This window comes from Pan troglodytes, chromosome 1 (genome assembly GCF_028858775.2).
Source record: "Pan troglodytes isolate AG18354 chromosome 1, NHGRI_mPanTro3-v2.0_pri, whole genome shotgun sequence".
Classification (NCBI taxonomy): Eukaryota; Metazoa; Chordata; class Mammalia; order Primates; family Hominidae; genus Pan; species Pan troglodytes.
The window spans coordinates 89,086,628-89,111,649 of record NC_072398.2 but is presented as its reverse complement, the minus strand read 5'-3'; the positions used below and the strand labels follow the sequence as shown (position 1 = coordinate 89,111,649).

Genomic DNA, 25,022 nt, shown 5'->3' with positions numbered 1-25,022 from the left:
GGAGGCCTGCCAGATGCCTCTTAAGGTGCCGTGCAGGTAAGAATTTTAGGATCAGAGAATCCTTAGGCAAGAAAATTCATGAAACTCCTGGGGCACTGGAGGAGGGGTGAAGCTGAAGGGTGGGAGGGAGGAGACCCCAGGGTGGGTACAGGCAGGTGAAGCGGGTATATGCAGGTGTAGTGGGTATATGCGGGTAGTGGGTATATGCAGGTACAGCGAGTACATGCGGGTGCAATGGCTCTGTGGACACACAGGCCCTCCCCTGACTGCCTGTTGTCCCAGCCTGAGTATCAGTTGTGTTCTGAGGCTTCTATTCTGCTGCTATGGGTCAGAAGGAACAACAATTTCAGCCCCAGGGCCTAGTGGGAGGAGTCAGGTCCAAGACTAGCCTGACCAGGAGAAGGAGACGTGGGAAGAGTGGGGGAAAGTCTGGGGAGCTCAGAAAAGGCACTGCCCCTGGAGGCCCATGCCCTTTAACATGGGAGAAGCTGGTGGGGGGTGACCACAGGCAGCTGGAACCTAGCCTCCTTTTCTATGCTTCCCTCCCCAAGTAGGAGTCCAATCAGGAGTTGTCTCAGCCCTGACAGTTCAGGCAGCAGATGGAACCCAGGTGTCCCCTCCTGGGGTGGGTGGCATGGCCCATGGAGGCCAGATGGTGTTTGTGGTGGGAAGAGAGGCCTGGGTCGTCCAGAATAGGTTGTCAATCCCCAACCACCTCCCTACTATGCACCCTGAGCGTTTTACAGTCTCATGGTAGGGAAGACACAGCCAAGCCTGCTTTTTATAAAACAAGTTTATTCACATTTTAGAAAAACTAATTCCAGGACAGGAAATGGCCTCCCTATAGGATCCCTAAGAGATCAAGAACAGAAGGCCAGAGGGAGGGGCTTGGGAGGGAAGGAGTGGGGAAGGGGAGGCACGTCTCCCATTCTGGGTAGTGGGAGGTCAAATAAATTAAAGGAAGAGTGGACAGAGGGAGAGGGTGTCCAGGCAACCAGAGGAGGGCTTGGAGCTGGGCCAGAAGACAGTTGACACCTGCAAGACCTGAAAAGGGTGCCCGGTGTGGGCTAAGGACAGAGAGCCCTGAGTGGGGCTCCCTCGCGGCCTCCACCCCTTAACAGGGCCCTGTGGATCTGAGCTGCCTACTCCTCCTCCAGGTGGGGCCTGGGAGGGAGCAGCTTGGTTCAGGACTTGGGGGTGGGAAGCCCAGTGAAAACAAGGTTGGGGGGTTCTTTTCCCTCACCTGGGGAGTAAGGGATCACCGTTTTCGAAGCCTCTTCATGAAGCAGCAAGTAATGGTACCAAGGACAGTGGCACCAGTGACTAGGGCCACCCCTGTACCCACCAGCAGAGGCACAAATAGGGTGTCCAGGGCTGGGGGAGAGAGGATGACTGTTCAGAGAGGATGCCATCATCCTCCACCCATACACTTGCCTCTGCGCTTTCCCCATCAAGTTCTCTGAACCCACCTTCTCCATTCACAGACACCCCCATCCCTGCCCACAGCCTGCCCCCTCAGCATGCAAGTCAGCATCAACCACAGAGGACCCCGTGCAGGTGGGCACTGCAGGGCTGGAAGTTGGATTTTTTGAGACTTCATGTGACATAATGTGGAGGAGAGAGATAGTAGCAGGAGGGTCAGAAGATGGGAAGGGAAGGCCAGTGGCAGAGGCCAGGAGGAAGGCAGAGTGAGGAGGGTGGAGGGGGTGTCACTCACCATGCATGTAGGGGTAGACTGTAACAGGCCCTGAGCGGGCACTGCCCGCCTGGTACCAGCTGTAGTCGGCATGCTGCACCCAGGCGCTGGGGGCACAGTGGTACACGCCTTCATCCTCGGGCCCCAAGCTGTGTAGTCTCAGCCGATGGCTTCGGGGCCCCACCAGCTCTACGCTGACAGGGCCTCCTCCAGGCCGGACTCCCAGCTCTGCCACACCATCCTGGCCTACGCCACCCACCAGCTGGGCAGGGACAGAGCTGAGCTCTCCGTCCTCTGGTCGCTCCACCCACCAGCTGGCGGCCAGCCGCAGTCCTGGGGGGCCACCCCGCACAGAGATGTTGCACAGCAGGGAGGCAGTCTCCCCGCGGTACACTGTGCCTCCTGCTAGCCATGCCACAGCCTCCAGCACCACACCTGCAGAACAAAGGACATGGGGTCAGAGGGTGCAGGGCCAGGGAGCATGGGGTTAGGGCTGCTGCCAAGCACCGCCCCAGGAAACTCAGGGTATTCCCACAATATTGGTAGAAGAGGAGCGTGAGGCTGTGGCCTGAAAACAGCTGACAGAGAGGGAGGGGGTCAGGGAAACAGAAGGAAAAGGGGTTGACAATCCTCGAACCCTGTCCAGGGCCCAGCCCCCTCTCACCTTCCTCCCGCACGTGTACAGGGAGAGGCCGGGAACGGGCACTGGCTGCTTCACGAAGCCGGGTCCCAGACCCTCGAACATAGGCTTTGGCGAGGCAGCGGTAGGTGCCCGCATCACCAGGCCTGGCAGCCTCTAGCCGTAGCCGGTATGTTCTGGATGCCACCTTCTCCATGGCAATGTGTCGGCCCTCATAGCCAGGGCCCAGGCTGCCCACACCCTCTGTGTCCAGCTGGGCTACCAGGCGGCCGGGCCCAGGTGCCCCCGCAGGTGCCATCTCCCAACCTACAGAGTATGCAGCATGACGGCCTGCTGGGGGAAGTGCCCCTGACACATTGCACAGCAGTTCCAAGGGCTCCCCTGGGCCGATCCGACGTTCACCAGGCCCCACTGTCACTGCCAGCTGGCTGGCTGAAACACAGGTAGGGGAAGAGGTGTCATGGAGGCAGGAGGGGACACAGAGGCACCCGATTCCCCAACTTCCTGTTTCCTACTTGACAGCAGCAACTTCAAAACCTCCTGTCTCCCCCTCACTAGGTATGACCATCTTTCTACTTAGGGGCTTGAATCTCACCCCTCAGCATGGGCCTCCTATCTCTATACCCAATTTCTGAGCAGAGAAAACCCATCAAGGGCCGGGGGAGAGAAATGCTAACAAGGCTGCTCACTCTGTGGAAGATGAGTTCCTTGGAGTCAGATGATGGCTATCTGGTACCCCCTGTGGCCACAGTGCCCACCAGGATACTGTCCCTCCCAGCTCCCACAGTGGGATGTATAAGTGGCACTTACACAGCGTCTGCACATCCACGTGGGCCAGGACGGCCCTTTTCTCTGCAATCTGGGCCCAGCTGCCATCAGGATCCTGAATCCACTCAGCGGCAGTGCAGTGGTAGGTGCCTGCGTCCCCTGCCTGTGCACCCCCTACTACCATGCGGTACCGATCGGTCCCTTCCTTGCCCAGACGAAGCTCCCCTGCAGCCAATCGCTCAGCATAGGGAGCTCCAGCCTCCACGGCCAAGTCTGACCGGATTCCCACCACTTCCTGCAGAGTTGACCGCCCAACTGGTGCCTCGGGCACAGATCGCCCAAAGGACACTGCCAGGTGTGTGTGCTTCTGTGTGCTTGTCCTCGCCAGGCAGCCCAGTGCCAGCTCCTGCCCCTCATGCACCGTCATGCGTGGGGGTGAGGTTGGGGCCTGGCGGCCTCGGGGCCCTGGGGGGGCAGCAGACACCTGGAGGACATCTGGAAGAACTGGAGAGAACAGCTGGAGTGAGGGAGGGCTGGGAGCTGGCAGCCCTTGTTACTGTTTCCTGTGTATAGCCTATCTCCCTAAATAAACTGTGAGCTCCCAGAGGGCAAAGATCGCATGTTGTATTATTTCTTCTGTAACTCAGTGGTGCCAAGGGCAGTACTGGGCACAGCACAGGCGCTCAATAAATACTTGTTGAATTTCATAGAACCAGCCCATCGCCTACTCACCCTTATGTTTGAGACTGACCTCTGTTTGAAATACTGAGAAAAGCGGCTCTTTCTTCTCAGAAGACAAAGAAACTTAAGAGAGTGAGAATGTCACATGGTCTAACTCCTTCCCTAACTCTACTCTCTTTCCCAGATCTGGGTCCTGTACTGTCCAGGAGTAGAGGCTATTCAACCCAACAGTCTTCTTCGTTCTTGGGAATGGAAAGTGGACTGGACAACTTAAGGACATTTCTTCTCCCAGGAGGGGTCTTAATATGATAAGATGAGCACTGGCCTGGGTGAGGAACTCTGGGTTTGAGTCTCACATCAGCCACTGAGTTATTGGGTGACTTTGTGCAAATCGCTTAACCTCTTTGGGCCCCAAGTTCCTTGGCTACAAAACCTAAGGGGCAGTTAGATAGGTCACTTGTGGCCTTGACTTTCTGCCTTGAGAGGGTGTGTGGCTCCACCCCGTCCCAGGGCCCAGTACCTCTCAGCTCCACCTTGCCGCTGTAGCTGCCCAGGTAGCGGGTATCAGTGGAGGGGGTGTGGCACTCATAAATGCCGGCATCCTGGGCCTGCAGGCGGGCAATCTTGAGCACCACGGCATCACCTTGTAGGCGCTGCACCTGCACCTCACCCGCCACCACTCGGGACTTGAAGACAGCATAGGAGAACTGGGTATCCTTGGTACTGACAATGCCCAGTGCAGTATCTGGGGCCTCGGGCCTATACAGGAACCACTCGAAGTTCTGCTGGGCAGGACCCTCATAGCCGGTCACATTGCAGGAGATGGAGACAGCTGTGCCAGCCACGCGGTACAAGGGCCCCTCGGGGACCAGCACCTCCCGGGCCCAGCATCCCATTCCTGTAGGGAAAGGCAGAAGGAGTTGGAGATGCCTGGTTCCTCATTCCATGCCCTCTGCTGCCACAAGCACCATTCTTGATCTCTGCCTACAAAACGAAAGGAGACCTGGGGAAGCTTGTCCACAGCTTGGACCCTGTTCTGAGAATAGGAAAGGGATGCTGTGATATAAGACACCTGGATCTCAAGGAGGTAGCATGGGCCCAGGATTGCCTTGGCACCGAGATACATCCCATTTCTGGCGGACTAGAAGCAGAGCACCTGAAGGCAGAAAGGAGTCCATCTGATTCCTGACCTAACCAGGCCTTGGTTCCAACTGAACCTTGATCTGTCCCTGCCACTCACCCACCTCCATGTCTGCCATTCCTTCCTCAGCACCTGGCAAGGGGAGCCTTCTGGCTAGGGGACTCTGAGACTACATGTCCCTCTCCTTTGCTTGAGGGGAGCTGGCAGTCTTGCTCAGAAGTGCTAGTTGGCTCAGCTGTGTCACCTGGGCGAGACAATGGAGCCAGTGACCCTAGCTGGAAAGGGCACAGGCCCAGTCAGTTCTCACCACACAATGCCCTCCCCCCTCCAGCTGCGCCATGAGCTCACTGCTTCTCTCACCCCACAGGGCTGCCCAGGCAGCTGGGGCTTCTGGGGCAAGATCCAGGCTCTGCCCCGGCCATTGGGGGCAGAAGATCCCCTCCTCCAGTGCCTGCCAACCTTCCGGGCTAGCCCAGCAGATACAGAAGGTGCCTGCCCCAGTTCCTTAACAAAAGCCTTCATTTGCACATGGTATGCATTCATTTACATATATGGCTCTCTTTCTGTAGGGAGGCACTAAATCCCCAGCTACCCCTTCTCATCTCTCTCCCTTCAGAAAGGCCAAACCTCTCTTCTTCACCCTACTCCACCCCTATGCCCAACCCTACCCCAGCAGATACTCCTGGCAGACTTAGAGGGCTTAGCTCCTCCCTTCTCTCCTTCCATAGCTCCCACTAGATAAGATCACAGAACCTCAATGTAAAGAGGGCTAGGCCACCCCTCCCCACCTCTCCCCATTTTACAGATGAGAAAGGTAAGGCAGGAAAAGTATAATATGTTAGCCAAGATCATGCTGTCCCTAGATGGCTTCTACACACTCCTCCAGAGGGGCAAAACCAGAGAGGAAGATGGGGAAACTCCAAGGCCAGGCCTGAAGGGACTGACCTCACCAACCAGAGTGTCACTTTTAGGCCTCCCAGGGGGATACCATGGACTTTCTGCAGGAGCTAGAGGAAAATGCCCAGGAGTCTGTGGTCAAACTCTACCCTCCAGCTTCTCTAGAACGGCTCCTCTGAACTTCCCCACCCCTGCTTCTGGGCTCCTAGCCCCTTCCTTCATCCTCTGGCTGGGTCACAGGGAGAACTCATGGTCTGTTGTTAAGGGCACAGCTGCCAGTCAGGAAGTGGGATTCCAGCACCATCCCCATGCCCAGCTGTGTGGCCTGGGATCCAGTCTCTTTCTATCCTAGGCCTCAGTTTCCACACTGGAGGAGAACTAAGAGCTCCAGCTCTGACCATGTGTGAGTGCGTATGTGACTCAGGAGAGCCCTGCCCCAGGCCAGGCAAGTTTCATAATCAGGGTGATGGTGGAGACAGCCAAGCTGACACCTTCCCTGACTGCCTCGGGGCAGACTGCTCAGAAGGCCCCCTCCCATTTTCCTGGCTCCACAACTGCTGATGCTTGGAGATGCCCATGGGAAAGTCACCTCCACAGCCTTAGGAAATCAGTTGCCACACAGCTCTCTCTCCCCTCCTCTGTATCAGTCGCAGCAAGGAAAGGGAGAGCAAAGAGGCCTGCTTTGGAATCAGATCTGTGTTCAAATCCTAGCCCCAACACTCACTAAATGTGCTCTCTGGGGCAAGTTACTTCATTTTCCTCATTTGTGAAATGAATGTAAGTGCCCACAGGCAGTGGGTGCTCAGACCTCTGCGTGCTCCTTTTTCAAACACAGGCCAGCACTTCCCCACCTCCCTGGGCTCCTCCCTGCTCCATGCTGCCCACTGGGGAAAACACACCAAGTGCTAGGCAACCCAGGCCCCACAGCGCCTTCCTCTCTGTACATCCTCCTGCCACCTGCCCAGGGACCAGGGAGAGGACTCATCCTAACCCTGCAGGGCCCAGGGACCTGCAGCAGGGGAAGGCTTTGCTTGGTGCCACTGTGGAGCTCTGGTCTAGAAACAGGCAGCTGGGGCTACCTTCAGCCTCTGCCTTGACGACAGCAGCTCTGAAGTCACCATCCCCACCCCCACGCTTCACTCTCATTTCAAGGGCTTCAGCCTCATCAACATCTGTACCGGCAGTTTCACTGTCTCCACGCCATACTCTTCCCCAGACCACCTCCTACAGGGAGCCCTCCAGTTCAGGCCAAAAACAATTCCACCGTCATTATCCCCATGCATCCATGCAAGATTGGCCCAGAACACCCCACCATGAACACCCACCACAGCAGGCATAAGGTGCTTGGAGATCCCAGGATCAGTCTCCATGGAACCTGGTTTCTCCTGAGGCAAGGAAGCTGGAACTAAGCGGTGTGAAAACTGATGGGTGGCTGCAGAGCCAAGTGCCATTTGGGAGACAGGAAGAAGGGCAAAGAGGGACCCAACCCAGGGTGGAGATGGGGGTGAGAGAGGTAACTGCCCCCAGTTGATGAAGTGCGTGGAGCGCAACTGGGAGAGACTTACTTCAAAGATCGTGGGCAGAACTGGCCTCTGGGCCTCCAGCCAACTCTGGGGCAATTATGAAGCTGGGCAGGCACTGCCCTCGTAGGGGGCCAGGCCTGGAGCTGAGTGTGGGGCAGAAAGGAGTCGCAGCATTTGGTGCAGCGACCCCAGGACGTGGGTATGCTAGCTGAGATGTGGGGCCTGCCCCGGGAGGCCGAGCAGTGCCTGGGGCAGCACCTTAGTGGCTCCTCTCTACGCCCCAGTCCCTGGCTTAGAGCTGGGGAGCCTGCGCTCTTCCCAAGACTGGCTCGGCGGACAGCCACAAAGCGCAGCTGGACGCCGACCCCGGGGAGGCTGGAGGTACCCCTGACGGAGGAGGACGTGAGGAGCCCCGAAATGCTAGGGGGGTGCTGGATGGCAGGCACCTGCCCGGCAGGGCCGGTAACCGGAATGGGGGTCTGGCTTACCTAGCATTAGCAGCAGCAGCAGCGGCAGCGACGGCGGCAGCAGCGTGGGCCTGAGGGCGCCCATCCTGCGCGGCCAGCTCTGGGGAGGCTCCGGGGGACAGCGCGGGTTCTGGGGGGCCGGAAGGGTGGGGGGCGCATGCCCAGGTTGAGGGCAGGAAGCGGGGCAGCGAGGCGTGGGTACGCCGAGCGAGCTGAACTGGAGCTGCCGAATCCCCTCCCTCCGCCCCTCCCGCTGCTTTCCCTCCAGCCCTCGGCAGTTTTGAAACCATTCTCGCCCCGGCCCGCCCCGGCACCGCCCCTTCCCCCGCCCCGTCTAGGCCCGCCCCGCCCCGGACCCTGCCTTGGCCCTGCCCGCCCCACCCCCGCCAGACTCCGGCCTTTGCTCCGCACCTGGCCGCGGCCCCGCCCCGCCCCCGCCCCGCCCCGCCCCTCGAAACTCACCTTTGCGTCCCATCGAGTCCCAGCCCCGCCCTGGCCCCGCCCCGCCCCGCCCCGCCCCGCCAAGACTCCAGCCCTGGGTCCGCCCCGGGCCTCGGCCCAGCCCCAGTTCCGGCCCCTCCCCCGCCCCGCCCCACCAGGACTACAGTCGGACTCCAATCCTGGCTCCTCCCCGGGCCCCGGCCCCGCCCCAGTCCCGAGCCGCACCCCTTCTCCGTCCCCGCAGGGCTAACGTCAGCCTCCAATCCTGGCTCCGCCCTGGACCCCGGCCTCGCCCCGCCCCTGGCCCTGGCTCCGCCCGAGGCCCCTGCAGGAGTGAGCTAACTGCACCTCTGCGCATCGAAATTCCCACCCACCCTCGCACAGAGCGCATTCCACCCCGCACCTGCCAGCCTTTCCTGGAGAGCTGGGTGCAGGGTCCCTGGGATTGGCGAGGTGACTGTGACCACGCATTTAGAATTCAGTTATTTGCTCTGAGCCATAGTCCTCGCTGCAAACCCTGCTGAAGTAGGGGTTGGCGGAAGCCAGGAGTTCCTGAATGCGAAGGGTTTGAGCTGAAGGGCGCTTCCAGGATCCAGAAGGTCACTGGAGACCTGTTTTTCACCCCCTCAGAGGGCAAAACCAAAAGAAAAATGGATTAGGAGAGGGGGCCGTCCATGTGACGTCATTTCTGGGTTGGGTGATCCTAGCCCAGTTGTTTAACCTCCTTCAACTTCAGTTTTCTCCTCTGCAAATTGAATTCAGGTTGATCACATCACCCAAAGGGTTATTGTGATGATAGGTAATGTACATAAAGTGTTTGGCACAGGAAACTAACACGAAATGGGAGATAAAGAAGGATTATTTTGTTTTAGGTTTTGAATTATTATTTGAACTGCTTCCTAAGAGGCTTAGTTTAGACCTAGTTTAGACCTGGCATTTAGGTGAAGGAGTCTCTATGTTCAGTGACAGTGGGAAGAGATGAACATTGCTCTGTTCTAGGAAGAGTGGGGCTTGCCCTGGAGGTGGGAGAATGGAGGAGGCACCCTTCCCAGGTGCTCTGTCTCTTCCTGAACTGTAAAGATGGGAAGTGGGCAGGGGCAGGAAGGATGAGACCAGAATGGGGAGAAGAGATGGCCAGGTTTGCAAAGCCAAGGCTGTCAGAGTGACTGTCAGTGGGAGGTGACCCCAGAGCCCATTTACCACCCTCTACCCTCCAACATCCTCCCTCTCCCCTCTCATCCCCCTTCCCTCCCACTCACTCACCCCCCCCTTTACAGAAGAGGAAACTGAGGCCCAGAGAGGGTAAGTGGCACAGGCCAGACCAGACCTTCCTTGACATGGTATTCCTCAAGCGTGGCACAGTGCCTGACTCTGAGAAGATGCTCACGGGGTTGCCAGTAGAAGCCACATTGAGGAACCCTGGAGAAGCCAGAGAAACTGAGGCCTTGAAGGGAGATCAGAGGTCCAGCCCTCACTTCCCAGGACTGCCAGCACTGGCCCATGAACAGGGCAATAGGGTGCCTGTTTATTCCCACTTTGAAATATCCAGAAGGTTGCTCCAGAACCTCATCATCTAAATCCATCCACAGGCATATCGAGCTATGTGAAAACTGAAACTCATAGGGGAAGCTTTTGGAAGAACACGTCTCTCCCTTTATAATGGATTTAATTATCGAGTGGATTTAATGCCTTCATGATGCTTGAGGGATGAAAGATGTTACCAATTGTAATAATGATAGATGTCATTTATGAAATGCTTACACAAGAAGGCCCTTTTGGATATTAGTCCTAGTCCTTATAGCATATTTTGCAAGGTGGTGTCATTTAACAGAAGAGAAACTTGAGGTTAGGCAGGTTAAGTACCTTGCCCAAGGCCACACAGTTTTTAAGTGGCTTAGGGGTGACTTCAGCCCAGGCTTGTCTGTCTGTCCCCAAAGCCCCAAATCTTCCTACACCTCACTGTCCCTCCTCCCAAGCCTCTCCACCCTGTAAACTCAGTCATTCAACAAATATTGATTGGTCCAGGCCTTGTACTGGGCACTGGAGATGCCATGGTAAACAAGGTGGGCCTGCTCCCCTGCCCTCAGGGAACATAGTTCTATATGTTAGGGATACATTTCATAAACAAGTCATAACCAACCCCCAGTATGAGCATGATGAGAGGGGTCTTCAGGGAGGTGAGGTATCCTCTCTTACCCTGTGGCCCGGGGCTGGGAAGGAGCTGGGGGCAGGTTGGCGTTGAGAACTGGGTTGGTGTCTCCCTCCAGAAGGGATAAGGCCCAAGGAGAGAACAGTGTCTTCAGCAGGCCCCTCTGGAACCCAGGCACCTCTGGAACCCAGACTGCAGGTTCCAGAGGCGGCCAGCAGAGGGAGCCCACAGCCCAGGCCTGACGGACCCCTCAGCTGCTTATGTAACTGGGAAAGCTGGGGGAGGAGAACAAACCCCAGGCACGAGGCACGTCACACACACAGACACATGTCCCCACTGTAATGGAGCGGGGATCAGACAGAAAGACGGCTCCCAGAAACACACCCCCACAGAGCCATGCGCAAACACACACAAGCTGCAAAACAGCGATGCATGGTGTAGATTGGAGGGCACTCATCTCATCCATTAAAAACACACACCTAGGCTGGTGCCCTAGGGTGGGGTGAGCAGAGAAAGGAGGAAGGAAGCCCTTCAGTGAGTTTCCAGGCCAGACTGAGACACGAAGGAGGAGGGAGCCTGGGTTTGCAGAGAGACCTGGCAGGTATGCAGTAGTGACCATGAGGGACCCTGATGCCCGGCTGGGCTGTGTTGTCACTGCCATCACCAGCTTCCCACCTGCCCTCCATGTACTACCCCAGGCGTGGGCCTGCATCCGACACCTGTCCTGTTTCACATGAAACAGGTCTCATTTCACCTCAAGATGACATATACACAAGACACCAAGGTGACACTGAGGAGTCATGAGTATTGTTAAAGATAATTGAGACCCACGCTCTGCCCAAAAGCAGTTTATAATCCAGCTGAGATGTGACACACCACAGTCACAACCAAGCAGACAGCTCTCAGAGAGGAGCACGTTCAAAGACAGGACCATTCACATATGCTGACCTGTGTCAGGCACTAAATGTGATCTCATTTATCCTCACGTGCTATTATTATCCCTGTGAGAAAACTGAGGCATAGAAAAGTTAAGAAACTTGTCCAAGGTTAATGGATTAGTTACTGTCCACACAGGGATTCGAAACGGATCACCTCACTGTGGAGCCTGTGCTTCTAACTCCTGTTATGTTGCTGCTTAAAGACAAACGTCACTAGGGACACAGTTAAATATGGGCTTAGCACACATGAGTATATACCAAGCTGTAGACACAGATACTGCCATGGGGACAAAGTGACAAATACATCAAATACATAAGCACACATGCTCGTCAGACTGTCAGACATATAGAAATGGCACAAGCATACATAGGACTCAGCTCTCTCTCTTTTAAATGTGTATCAACCCTAGCTTTGTGGGGAGCTAAGGATCACACACAAGAATGTCCTGTGATTTATGTGTGTTTATAAAGCATTGGCCCATACTGCCCTGATGAGCTATATTTTCCCACCCTCCCAGAAGGGAAAATTCTCTCTGCTGAGTTGCTGAGAGGCTCAAGCAGAGTCAGAGACAGAAGTAGCACAAAAACCTACCCTCGCCCTGATAACAAACTCATTCAGAGACACACTGAAACAGAAGTGCACACACAAAGATAAACACAGAGACATTATGCACACCCAAACACCAAACACACTGACAGAACCACAAGCCAGCTCCCCCCCCGACACACACACACACATTCGCTTTCCACCCTCTCCCTCCCCTCTTTTCTCCCTGAGCCAGGCATCTGCACCTTCATGGTGGACTGTGTGTGTGTGTGTGTGTGTGTGTGTGTGTGTGTGTGTGTGTGTGTCTACTCTCTGAACCCTCCTCTTTCCCTGGCTAGGCCCACACTCCTGCCCCCATTCTTGAACCCTATGCCAAGGGGAGCAGCACAGCTGTTCAGGAATAGCAGAGCCACGATGCCACTGGGGCTTTGGCACGATCTGGCCCTGACTCCTGAGGGGGCCCTGCCAGTTCTGAACCAAGGATTCCTGCCAGCTGCCACCCACGCTCAAATGCCACACATGGATTCCTCAGAGCTGGAATCCCCTCGATCTCCCTTCTGACCTCCTGACAAGTTCTTTGTTCCCCAGTCCCATTGGGTGGGTGCTGCGAGCCTGGGCTCCGCCCCAGATGCTCACCCATCCCACTTCTCCATTCCCAGTCTGCTAAGAGGGAACTGACAGCTCAGATATATGTCTGGAGGGTAGCGTGGGACTGAAGCAACCCCCACTGTGTGATATTACTTTTTCTCTACCCTGAGCAGCCTAGGGTGGAGTGGGGGTCAGCCAAGGGCAGGAGATGGAAGTGGTTTGGTTAGACAGAGGTTTGTGGGCTGAGCGTTGTAGATGAGCCTCAGGGGGCAGGAGGCGGGTAGCACCAGGTGACTGCCAGTCATTTACGAGTTTGTCTCCACCCAGCTCTGAGTGGGGTGAGAAGGGAACAATTGCTAATACCTACAGAGCACCTACTTCATGCTGGGCACCGTTGCACACACTCTGTGCGCATTCATTCATTCAGCTTTCACAACAACCCCATGAGGTGAATACTACGAGTATCTCTATTTTACAGCTGGGAGACAGAAGCACAGAAAGCTCATATAATTTACCCGAGGTCACACAGCTAGCAAATGGTAGCACCCAGATGCAAATGCAAGCTACCTGATGCCCAAACTTCAGTTTCCCAAACATTCTTCTTCCCTTCTTCCTCCTGTTTCCCTAGCCTGCCCACATTGATTCATACATACATGTGCGTATATTCAGGCACACACATGCATATCTGGTGCCTATGCAACCTTCTGAAATAACTTTTTCCACTACACAGCTCCAGCTTCCAGCACATAGTGAGTGTTCAATAAATATGTGTTGAATGGATGAATGCAGAATTGAAGGCCCAGGGAACAACGAGCGTTGTGTGTGTGGTGGTATGGGGAAAGAGGGAGGGGAAAGGAGGGATTTCACACACACACACACACACACACACACACACAGCCCTCTGCTGTGAATAATGTCAAAGACTCACTTCTAACTCTGGGGTCCCAGCCCTTCACAGCTACCTGGGTGGGGAAAGAGTGGAAGAAGTCTCAACTCTCTCTTCCAATCAGAACAGAGGACAGGAGATGCAGAGAGAGCTCTGGAAGAGGATTCGAGGCACACAGCCGCCTGGGCCTTCCAGCCAGGCACAGCTCATCCTGTGTTTTCACCTCTCCCTGCCCCATGCCTGCCGCGCTGCAGGCTCTCCCCTGGCTCCCTCGGGACAGTCCCTGCTTCCTCTGCTTGTCCACCTGGACTCTCCAGGAACCCAGCACCCCTTGGCTATTTTGGCTGAAGAGTAGACAATTTTCCTTTTCCCTGTTCCAACTGAAACAAGAGTGGAATTTTTCCAAAGGCTCTCTATTAGGAAAGTGAAGGGAAAACAAAGCCAGAAATAAAGACTCTGCAAAAACAAAGAAACAGATGGAACAGTGGGGGTGACCGAGCTGGCCATGGGAGAGAGCGGGGGCCCAGAGTTTTGATGCTAACGCGACCCACCCCCTTGCTCCCACTGCACCCTGTTCTCAGCTCCTTGGTAGAGTTTCCCACTCTGCATTGTAATTACAGGGCTTGTTTATATCTGCCTCTCCATCCTGGCTGTGAGCTTCTCAAAGCCACTGTTAACTCTTTTTTGCCCTTCCCCAAAGCCTACAGAGTTTCCTGGCAAGGAGTAGAAGCTCAACAGACATTTGCTGAGTGACTGAGGAAGTGAGGACACACCGAGTGACAAGAGAAGGAATCTGGGCCCTTCCTCTCTTGTGGTCATGTCACCTCCACAGTGGACACTGTTAGTTCCTCTGGAGTCCATCATACACTAGTCACTTCCATCTACAGCTGATAGAAAGTTCCTCCTCTTATTTCAGAACCTGAACCTTCCACCCCTCAGGAAACAACCAGGCTGGCTTCCTAAGCAGCCTAGGAAGGGCTGAGTTCTGTTCTGTAGGGCGGGAAGGACGCTGGAGATCAGATCAAGCTGAAAAAGAAATCACAGTCTGAAGGCCAGGACATTGGAAATCAAGGGCATAAAATAATTGCTAACCTTCACTGGGCACTGTAATTCTCAAAATGACTCTATAAGTTAGAGCTGTTAAAAAAAAATTGAAGTTCAGAGAAGCTAAAAAATTTGCCCAAGCCAGGCACAGTGGCTCACACCTGTAATCCCAGCACTTTGGGAGGCCAAGGCCGGAGGATTGCTTGAGCCTAGGTGTTCCAGACCAGCCTGGGCAACATAGCAAGACCCTGTCACTACTAAAAATTTTTCAAAAAAACAAACAACTAGCCAGACATGGTGGGCACCAACTGTAGTCCCAGCTACTCAAGAGGCTGAGGCAGGAGGTTTGCTTGAGCCTAGGAAGGTGAGGCTGCAGTAAGCCACAGTTGCACCACTACACTCCAGCCTGGACAACACAGCAAGACCCTGTCTCAAAAAAAAAATGTGTCCAATTAGTGGTAGACCTAGGATTTCTTCTCCGGGCATTCTGACTCCACAGCACAAGCCTTCAGCCATGTTGCGGGCCGCATCTATACCATACAAATTATTGTCCTCAGAAGGAGCTGGGAGACGACAAAGATGTAGAGGTCCAACCAGCCAGCAGGGCAGGGTGATAGGGAATCCAGCTGGTACTGAGGCCCTGAGCACTGGCATGAAGGATCCCAGCTCCTGAACTGGATAGCCCTGGGGAAAGGGGACTGGCCAGAACGAACCTGGAAATCAGGGGATGAGCCAGGTTACCAATCAGGAGCTCAGGCATAAGAAATAAAGCTTCTGTGTTTTCAATTAAGTAAAAAGCTTGGGGGCTGGGATTTCAGAAGCAGACAGCACAGACCTGAATTTGCCAGCTGTGTAGCCTGAATCCTGTTACTCACTTTCTCTAGCCTCAGTGTCATCATCTGTAAAGTGAGAATTACTAGAGTACCGATCTCATTATTTTTTGAGGATTGTTGTGAAGATGAAATGAAAACATGTGTGTCATGGTGCCCCATTATGATCAAAGCTAGGGCCCACAGGCACAGTGGGACCAGTGGCAAAGGAGAGGAGACTTCTAAATGGGTCTCTACTGTTCACTGCTTCCCCCATCTGCTGTCTCAGTTTACCCAGTCTTCTTTCCCCTTCCATCTCCCACAATCCCCTTGGGAGAGGATAACCTAGGATAACCTACGCCCTGCCTCAGCTTCCTCACCACACTCCTCAACCCTTCACAGGTTTATTTCCAAACTCAACCTGACATGGAAATGGTTTTCCCAAAGGACACACCAGTGACCTCTGAGTTGACAAAAAAAAAAAAAAGTGACCAGCTTTCCTTTCCCCCTGGCATCTGAAATCTGAAACTGTTAGTTTTTTGCCCCTTAAAACTTGTTCCTCTCTCAGCTTCCTGGCCCCTCTACTCGGCCTAATTCTCCATCTCTCTGGCTTCCCTACCTTGCCATCTTCCAGATCCTCTTCCTCTACCGTAGGTGTTACTATCCAGGATCCTCAGACCTCTGTTCCTCTAGCTCCCCTGTCTGGGCCATCTCCTCTGCTCTCCTGGCTCAGTGTTCCCCTCCGTGCAGGGGATTCCCATGGCCCATGCCCTCTCCCAAGCTCCAGTCCCCATCTCTGTCACCCACCAAGTGCCTTCATCTGAAGCCCTGCCTGGAGCACCCCAACCTTCATATGCCCCCATGCAAACTTGCAGCTTATTTCCCAATCTCCTTTCTCCCCTACCCTTATCTTAGTTAACTTTGCACCAACGTCCTCACCACCCCCACCATCTCCAACTGCTTCCTTCCTTACTCTGATGTCCAGTCAGCTGCCAAATACTGAAATTCTACCTCCCAAACATCTTTTTCATCCATCCCTGTCTCCTCTCCGTCTTGCTCCAGACCTTCACCACCTATAGCCCCCATCAGTCTCTCCCTTCCAGCCCAACATCCCGTCCACGTACAGGCACACACCCTGCCATGAAATGAGCCTTCCTAGAACGCAATTTCAATGAGATTACTCCCCTGCTGAAAAACTTTAAGTGGCTCCATATTGTTTATAGCAATATTTCTCAAACTTGCCTGGTGGTAGGAATACAGGTTCCCACTCTCCACGCCCACCCTCATGAATCAGAATCTTGAAGAAATGTGCCCGTTCTTTTATAGTTTTAACAAGCACCCAGGTGATTCTTATCATCAGAGCCTTTTTAGGAAACACTAGCAATTAGAGTGGCAATTACTCTGGCATTCAAGGCCCTCCATGAAATGGCTCCAACATCTATTTCCAGTAGTACCGCCCATATTCCTTCCTTGTGCAGAGTGCTTCTGCTGTCTGTGCTGTGCTCACATTGTTCCTTCTCCTTTATCTCTCTGAGTCAGATCCTACCTATCTGTCCAGGCCCAACTAGAATGCCACCTCTTCCATGAAGACCTTTTTGATTCTTCCAACTGAGAACCATCTCCCCCTTCTCTGGGCTCCCACCACCCTCTAAATGCTATGGTGAGCAACCAGCAGCCAGCAATACCTGGCTCAACACAGATGCACAAGAGTTGGCACTTTTTCTTCCCCTTTATCTTCTGGAGCACTCCTCACTGTCACCACTGCCTCCAGACAGTTCTGGTCATTTACTCCTGGGGACAAGAACCCAAAGGAGAAGCTTCAGTGGGTCCTTACAGCATGGAAGTTAAATGTGCAGGCTCTGGAAACAAACTAACCAGGTTTGAACCACAGCCCCCCTACTTGGGTAAGCTTAGGATCTATGTGCCTCAGTTTTCCCATCTGTAAAATAGAGTTGTGAGGACTAAGTTAAGTACTACATGCTGTCTTCATTAGTTCTGGAGACTGGGAAGTCCAAGATCAAGGTGCTGGCAGATCCAGTATCTGGTGAGGGGTCCCTTCCTGGTTTGCAGATAGCCACCTTCTTGCTGTGTACCCCACATGATGGCCAGCAGAGAGAAGAAGAAAGCTCTCTCATGCCTCCTCTTAAAAGAGCACTAATCCCACCCTCATGACCTAATTATCTCCCAAGTGCCCCACCTCCTAATACCATCACATCAGAGGTTCAATCTGTAAATTCTGGGGAGACACAAACATGCAATCTACAATAAGTGCTCACTAACCGTTAGCTATGATGAGCTACAGATCTTAGGGACAATATAGTTCAGTGGTTCTCAAATCTGCCTGTTGATTCATCTGGGGAGTTAAAAAAAATACTGATGCAGCTGGGCGCAGTGGCTCACGCCTGTAATCCCGGCACTTTGGGAGGCCAAAGTGCGTGGATCACGAGGTCAGGAGTTCGAGACCAGCCTGGCCAACGTGGTGAAACCCCATCTTTACTAAAAATACAAAAATTAGCCAGGTGTGGTGGTGCATGCCTGTAATCCCAGCTACTCAGGAGGCTGAGGCAGGAGAATCGCCTGAACCTGGGAGGTGGAAGTTGCAGTGAGCCGAGATTGTGCCATTGCACTCCAGCCTGGGCGACAGAGTGAGACTCAGTCTCAAAAAACAAAACAAAACACTGATGCCTAAGCCCCACCTTAGATCAATTAAAAACATGGTACCTGAAGATGAGGCCTGGGCATGGGATGTTAACATGAAGCTAAGGGTGAGAATCCTTAGCTAGTCCAACCCTCCACCCACTACTTTATTGACGAGAGGTAAAGGACTTATTCAAGTGCGCACAGCTGGTTAACTGTAGAGCAAGTCCCACACTGAAAGCCTCTGCCCTCCCTCTAGTCTAATCCAGAGTGATTTCCAATACGATTTCCAATACGCCATTGCCCAGCCTTTGCTCCCGCGTCATTGGGTTGGGAGAATCATCTAGGCAGGAGGCAGAGCCAGGCCCACTCAACCTCACTCAGCAAAAGTAGAGGTAAAGAAGTGGGGAAAGTTTGAGGAAATGGAAGTGGGGAGTCCCTGAGGACTATGAGCTTGGGAGGACAAGGTCAAGAATGGATGGGGGGATTTTGTGACTAAATGGCATGAGATTCTGAGAGAAAAGACAATGAGGGTGGGGATCTTGTTTGCCTTGATTGTAACTGTCTTTCTAGTACCTTGCACAGAATATAGCATAAAGTACGTGCTCAACAAATGTTTGTTGAATGTCTAAATGATGCAATAACATCAAAAAGCACATGTTCTGTTTATTAAGTCACCCAGAGGGCACTCACATTCCTCAAGGGGGCAGTGGTGAGAACATCCAGAAGGGAGCACAAAAGTAAAAGAATCTTGGACTTTCAGAGACACTGAGGCACAGAGGAGGCCAAGCTCCCTGAAATTCCGAGGAGAGGCTGCTATGTGGGAGGGAGGCAGTGGCCCTGTGTGCCAGATGTTTGCAGGGCATCCTGAACTCTCTGAGCATACAGAATGCCACAGGGGACAGGCAGATAAACAGAGCTGTATCCTGGGCCAAGTGGAGGGGGCCTGGTAAGGGAAGAAGGAGGTGGGAAGAAGGAGACTGGGGGCCAAGCCAGCTGCCTCTTGATAGGGGGAGCGGGGAGGCGGGGTGCTCTGGGCCAGTGGTTGGTTCAGATCTCTGGCCAAAGCAAACCTGCCTCAGGGGGCTGGGGGGCCTCTCCCTCCCTGCCTGGATGGAATCAAAGGCTAACAGGAACCCTGGAGGGTCCAGCTGTGACCCTTGCTCCTCACACTCAGCAGGGCCCATTAACCCAGTCCTCCCCATATCCTCAACACACTTTTCCCAGCCCAAAGAATCTTTGCAAACAGACTCTCCTGGTATTTGCTGATCAGATACCAGCCAAGAGATGTCAGGTTTTCCCAGTCTCACCACCAGCCCTGCCTTCCTCCCCAAAGATACCCAGACCCTGTCCCACCTCTCACAGTGGTGCTCTGTAAGAACCCAGGGTAGCCTTTGCTCAAACCGGAGCCCTTCCTTTTTTCCATGCCAAGAGTTAAAGGGATTCGATTCATTTCTATGAGTCATAATAATAAACAAAATAGGAGCACCTGCCTCCATGCTCACAAACAAGACAGGACAACCTACCCTCTTGGATCTCCTTCTGAACCCGGGTCTCCAACTGATGGTTCTCACACAGGTACAACCTGCAGGTAACTCCTGCTGTTTATCTGAGCTGAGCTGTGCACTGAGGCAGAAATAGCCTGGAATTTGGGGATCATCAGAACTGGAGAGGGACCTCAGAGATTTTCTTTTTTTTTTTCTTTTTTTGAGACAGAGTCTCGCTGTGTCACCCAGGCTGGAGTGCAGTGGCGCAACCTCAGCTCACTGCAACCTGCACCTCCCAGGATCAAGCCATTCTCCTGCCTCAGCCTCCTGAGTAGCTGGGACTACAGGTGCCCGCCACCACGCCCAGCTAATTTTGTGTGCATGTGTATTTTTAGTAGAGATGGAGTTTCACGCATTAGCCAGGATGGTCTCAATCTCCTGACCTCGTGCCTCCCAAAGTGCTGGAATTACTCACAGATTTTCTCATCCCGTTCCTTGTCATTCAGATGAAGATGCCAAGGTCAGAGTAGAGAAGCCTCTTGTCCAACATCACACAGGTGGTTAGTGGCTTCAGCAGGACTAGCCTCAGCTGACTTGACTTTCAGGCAAGAGTCCATTGCATTGGACCACGGTGGGGACTGTGAGAGGACAGGAGGGAAAGCAGAGGCACAGAATAGCCCAGGCCTTCATGCTCCTGGGAAGGGTTGACATGGGTTCCCTGGGCTACACCATGGGTCCTTTCCTTTTTCTCCCTTGGGACTTCCACCTAAGGAAGGCACAGGCAGAACACAACATGGAGCTATCTGAATCCAGAGAGAAGTAAGAACGAAAGGAGGTGGGAATGCAGCACAGGCAGAGACTGGGGAAAATGCTTCTGGGTGCTTTTACATCCTATTTTCTAAATTCTATACAGTGTGGTTTTAACAATAAAGAGGATAATAAAAATACTCTAGGGGAGAGATTAAAATGACAGAACCAGCTGGGTGTGGTGGCGCATGCCAATAGATGCACAACTCTGGAGGCTGAGGCAGGATGACGGCTTGAGCCCAGGAGGTCGAGGCTGCAGTTGATCATGCCGCTGTACTCCAGCCTGGGTGACAGAGTGAGAATCTGTCCTTTTTTTTTAAGGGAGAGAGAAGAAGAATTGTTTTTCTTTTTTTTTGTCTGTTTATTGTTTTTTGTTGCTGTTGTTGTTGTTGTTGTTGTTGTTGTTGTTGTTTTTGAGACAGGGTCTCACTTTGATTGCCCAGGCTGGAGTACAGTGGTGCAATCTTGGCTCACTGCAGCCTCTCAACCTCCCTGGGCTCAGGTGATTCTCCCACTTCAGCCTTCTGAGTAGCTAAGACTACAGGCGCATGCCACCACGCTCAGCTAATTTTTTCGTATTTTTGTTAGAGACAGGTTTCACCATGTTGCCCAGGCTGGTCTTGAACTCATGGACTCAGGTGATCTACCCACCTCAGCCTCCCAAAGTGCTGGGAAAACAGGCATGAGCCACCGCACCCAGCCAGCAGAGATTTTTAGAATCTACTTTGAGTGGACTGAAAAGAAAGACGATGTTGAAGGAATGGTTTAACAGATAAAGAAAAAAAAATAAAATAAAAATAAAAGAAAGACCAAAAAGAAAACGGAGGAGCAGATGTTAAAGGAGAGATGGGGAGAAAATTCAACACCATCCTTGTAGTCCAGTGAGGAAACTGAGACAGCAGCAGGACTTGGACAGCCACTCTGGGGCTCTGAGCCCAACCTTTTTATTTATTTATTTATTTATTTATTTATTTATTTATTTATTTATTTTTGAGACGGAGTCTCGCTCTGTCGCCAGGCTGGAGTGCACTGGCACGATCTCGGCTCACTGCAACCTCCGACTCCCTGGTTCAAGCGATTCTTCTGCCTCAGCCCCCCGAGTAGCTGGGATTACAGGCATGTGCCACCACTCCCAGCTAATTTTTATATTTTTAGTAGAGACAGGGTCTCACCATGTTGGCCAGGATGGTCTCAAACTCCTGACTTTATGATCCGCCCACCTCAGCCTCCTATACAGGCATAAGCCACCCCACCTGGCCGATCCCAACCTTTTAACAGGTCACTATAACCTGAGGGAGTGGGAGGACAGAGGGCTGGAGAGGCAGGGAGAGTGAGAAGTCATCTTTCTTGGACACTTGTCATGGCCAGTCCAGGCCTTCCTGGCTCCCCTCATCTCATCCCCCAAGGTGGGCTCCCTTTAGAAGCAGAAAAACTCCACCCACACTCCCAGAAGACCTCAGAAGCCTGATAGCAGTGACAAGACCACAGGCCCTAAAGAAAAAAAGAAAGGAGAGTTAGAGGGAATGGAAGAAGGAGAAGAAGGAGAGATGCCCAGAGGGGGGTTGGCAGCCAAGAGGAGGACCGGAGGAGCAGGGCTGGAGAGCTGGGCCCAAATCAGGACTGGGGGAGAGAAGTGGGGTGACAGGGCGGGAGGAGGGACGATGGGGGTGATAGAGCCTCCCAGCTCTTCCTTCCCTCCCACTCTCCCTCCTCCTCTCTCTCTTTCATGATCTTGAAACAACCTTCAAGTCTGGGCTGGAGGCCCCAGGAGGCCAGTCACTTAGGAAACAAAACTGTTTCTTGGAGACCTTGAAAGCCCATCTGCAGCTGAGCAGCGTCCCCACCCCCTCCCTGTGCACACACACATTCTCCCATGGACTCTCACGTACACCCACACCCAGCTTCACATGAGCTCCCCAGTGGCCCACATGCACGCACACACGGACTCCACACTTGATCTTAGCCAAAAGGCCGAGAAGCGATGCGCACTCACGGACTCACACGCACCTCTGTACTCATGCTTGCATACAGACAACCGATTCATAGCAGATTGGCCACACATCCGAATGAGTGTTGTCCTCTCCCCTGAGGAGCTCCTCCTTTGGAATGTGGTTTGGTACCACCACGCCGTCTCATACCTCACACACCCAACGCTCAGGTCCTCCCAGTCGTTAACTAGCACACATCTGTACACAGGCACGTGCACACTCCTGTCTCTCTCCAACTGTCTTGGTCTCTCTCTCTCTCTCTCTCTCTGTCACACACACACACACACACACACACACACACACACACACACACTTCTTACCAACCAAATATTTGATTCAGGACCACTCCATCCCCACTTTGCCCTTGGTGGATCCCCCTCCTGATCTGTGACTTTCTCTCAGCCCACTCCCCAGCCCAGGCATCTTGGCCTTCCATCCTCCTGCTTTCAAGTCTTTCTTTCTCTCTCCTTTGCTCCTCTTACTCCAAGGGCCTTGATCCAAACTGGTACTGCTGACTGTGTTTGAAGAAACAGTAGCCCAACCCAGGCACTCCAGATCAAACGATCAGGTGTCTACACCTGTTAATATCCTGGAGCCTGAGGTTCATGGTGGACAAGAAGGAGGTAGACCACTCCAGAGCCTCAGCTCTCACTGGGCAGGGAGGGTGGTCAGTGATGCACGGTGGAAGTATAGGCCCTGGGTGTCCTGCCCACTCTTTGATTTCTCTGAGCCCTAAATATGTGAGCAGCAGCGCCCCTTGGGCTGTGCTCTCGCCCAAATGCAGGGCATGGCAGGGAGCCCCAGCAGGCTGTAGGGGCAGAGGAAGGGCACATCCTTTCCGGTATTGAGTTTGGCCACAGGGACCAGAGCCAGGGCCTTTGGAAGGACTGGGCAGTACTGGGAGGTGCCAGCAGGGGTGAGGGGTGGGATGAAAACTGTCAGAGTGCTTGAGGTTTGCACACCTTCAGATTCGGGGACTGACGTTTTCTCTTCTATCTCAGGTTGTGTTCTGGAGAGGGCTGGGCAGAAGATTACCCAGGAATTCCAACCCAGGAACCTACGGAACAGGTGCTTCCTAAACCCCAATTTATCATGTTGTTCCCACAGCCCCCAGGCAAGCCTGCCCCAATGTTGATCTCCCTAGCTGCCTCGGGGCCACTCTGGAGTGACTTTGCTTTAGACAGTCTCTCCTGGTGTCTAACCACAGGCTTTCCCGCTACTCCCCTCTCACTCTCTCCTTAACACACAGGGGCTGAACTGGTATCTGTTCCCTTCATTGTTTCCTCCCTCTGCCCATTCTCTCCCAAGACCAAATCTGAGCTCGGTGAAGGGGGCCATGAGAAGGCCCTGTTGGCCCCATCCTACCCACCCTTTCTGACTGTAACCCATAGAGGGAAGGAGCATGGAAGTGAGATGTGACCTACCAGGTCCCTGTAATGGAAAATCTCAACTGCAGGCCCGGAGGGGGCCAGTTATTTAGGGAATTCAGATGTTAGCCTTGTGCCCTGAGAGTGGATTTGCTAGAGGAGAGGCTGATAATCCCTCTGCAGGGAGTTCCCTCTGGGGCCAGAGATGGACCCAGCCCAGCCAGCAGGCACCTTAGGCCTCTGGCCAAAGCCCCCCTTCCCTCCCTTCCTTCCTCTCTGCTTTCTTTGCACTCAGGACACTTAGACCTGCCCCACTCCGCTGGCTTCCCCTCACTCCATCTCTGTGCCCAGAGAAACAGGGGTACTCCAGGGGAATCCTGTCCTCTGACTGTTCCCAGTAGAAGGCGGGAGCAGAATTTTTTCTTTTCTCTCTGCCCCTTCTGGGTTCCCCTTCCTCTCTGTGCCCCTCATCCTTTGGATTTCTCATCAAATGAGCAGCAACAACACCCCTAGAGCAGCTGGTCCTGTCCTGGGTCATCTCGTTGTCCCCAGTTTCTAGCTGGTATAAGGTTAAAGATACCCTTTCCAGCCCCAGGCAAAGCCTTAGGCATTGCTCCTGACTCTGATGGGCATCCTCACTCCTCAGACATTTCCAGTCTCCCCCACTTCACTGCAGAGAGGCCTCTTCTCCAGCTTCAGTCCTGCATGCTGCAGCTTTGCTTCTCCTTCCCCACTGGAAGAAGGAAGCAGTCGCTCTCCTTTCCCGTTCACATGTCTGATATTTGCTATGATATTGACCTTCACACACATCTTAGAGGTTCTGTATTTTCCTCTCTTTTGACTTCTCCCTATCACTACTCTACTCAGGCATAGATTCAATCTAGAGCTCTTCAACAGCAATGAAACGGTAAACGAGGGGTAAACAAAACCCAGAGATGTCATCAGGTGCCTGCTAGGAGTCCCACCGTTCCCCTCTAGCCCTGGCCTGCCCCTCCCTACCAGAGTCTTGATTCTCCTTCAAAACTTTGGAGCGGTTACATCTGGCAGGGTTTGGGGACACCCTCTTGCCTCCATCTCCAAACTTCCCGCTGCCTCCCGAGCCACCTTTGACTCCTCCTGGGCCCCCCTTCCAGGTGCCTCAAGTGCAGAGGTCAGCCTTCGGTTCAAATTCTATTTCTGGGCTCCAGTGTCCCTGCAACCTCTATAATAGAAGGAACAGAGTGGTCTATGTTTCTTTCTTTCTCTGGGAGATTGGATGTAGACTCGGGAGACCTGAGTTCTGGCTCTGTCTTATCAATTCAAATTGTTTAATCTCTCTGAGCCTCAGTTTCCCCACTTGGAAAAGAAGAGTTAGGCCACATGGTCTCTGTCATCCTGGGATTCTGAGTCAACTGCTCCCCCTCAGCCAGATCCTAGGGGGCATATCCCCCCAACCTGGGACCCAGGCCCCCTTCCCTTGCAGCCTCTCTCAGTTGTGAGTGCCACAGGCCAGAGGGGGTTGAGAGGAGCCAAGGGGGGGCA

The 25,022-nt window shown here is 53.6% G+C and overlaps 1 protein-coding gene across 3 annotated transcripts; it reads right to left on the bottom strand.

The window, feature by feature from the left end:
- Window positions 1-778: 778 nt before the first annotated feature.
- IGSF8 (immunoglobulin superfamily member 8) lies at window positions 779-10,636 on the bottom strand. Of its 3 annotated transcripts, none has more exons than XM_054687457.2 (8): window positions 8,658-10,636; window positions 7,835-7,943; window positions 4,306-4,683; window positions 3,147-3,608; window positions 2,361-2,768; window positions 1,718-2,131; window positions 1,244-1,374; window positions 779-1,044 (listed from the first exon to the last, which is right to left on the bottom strand). In XM_054687457.2, the coding sequence occupies exons 2-7, from the start codon at window positions 7,896-7,898 to the stop codon at window positions 1,259-1,261; spliced, it is 1,842 nt and encodes a 613-aa protein (XP_054543432.1). In that variant the 5' UTR covers window positions 7,899-7,943; window positions 8,658-10,636; the 3' UTR covers window positions 779-1,044; window positions 1,244-1,258. The 3 variants fall into 3 exon arrangements, with proteins under 3 accessions (XP_054543432.1, XP_024205128.1, XP_016785741.1); XM_024349360.3 differs by lacking the exon at window positions 8,658-10,636 and adding an exon at window positions 8,276-8,320; XM_016930252.2 differs by lacking the exon at window positions 8,658-10,636 and having other exon boundaries at window positions 779-1,067; window positions 7,835-8,102.
- Window positions 10,637-25,022: the final 14,386 nt, after the last annotated feature.

Coding starts and splice junctions, on each gene's coding strand:
- IGSF8 (XM_054687457.2), bottom strand. CDS start 7,898: ATGGGCGCCCTCAGGCCCACGCTGCTGCCGCCGTCGCTGCCGCTGCTG. Junction 4,684..7,834: donor GCTGCTGCTGCTAATGCTAG/GTAAGCCAGACC, acceptor CTTTCCCTACAG/GAATGGGATGCTGGGCCCGG. Junction 1,375..1,717: donor AGTCTACCCCTACATGCATG/GTGAGTGACACC, acceptor TCTCTCCCCCAG/CCCTGGACACCCTATTTGTG.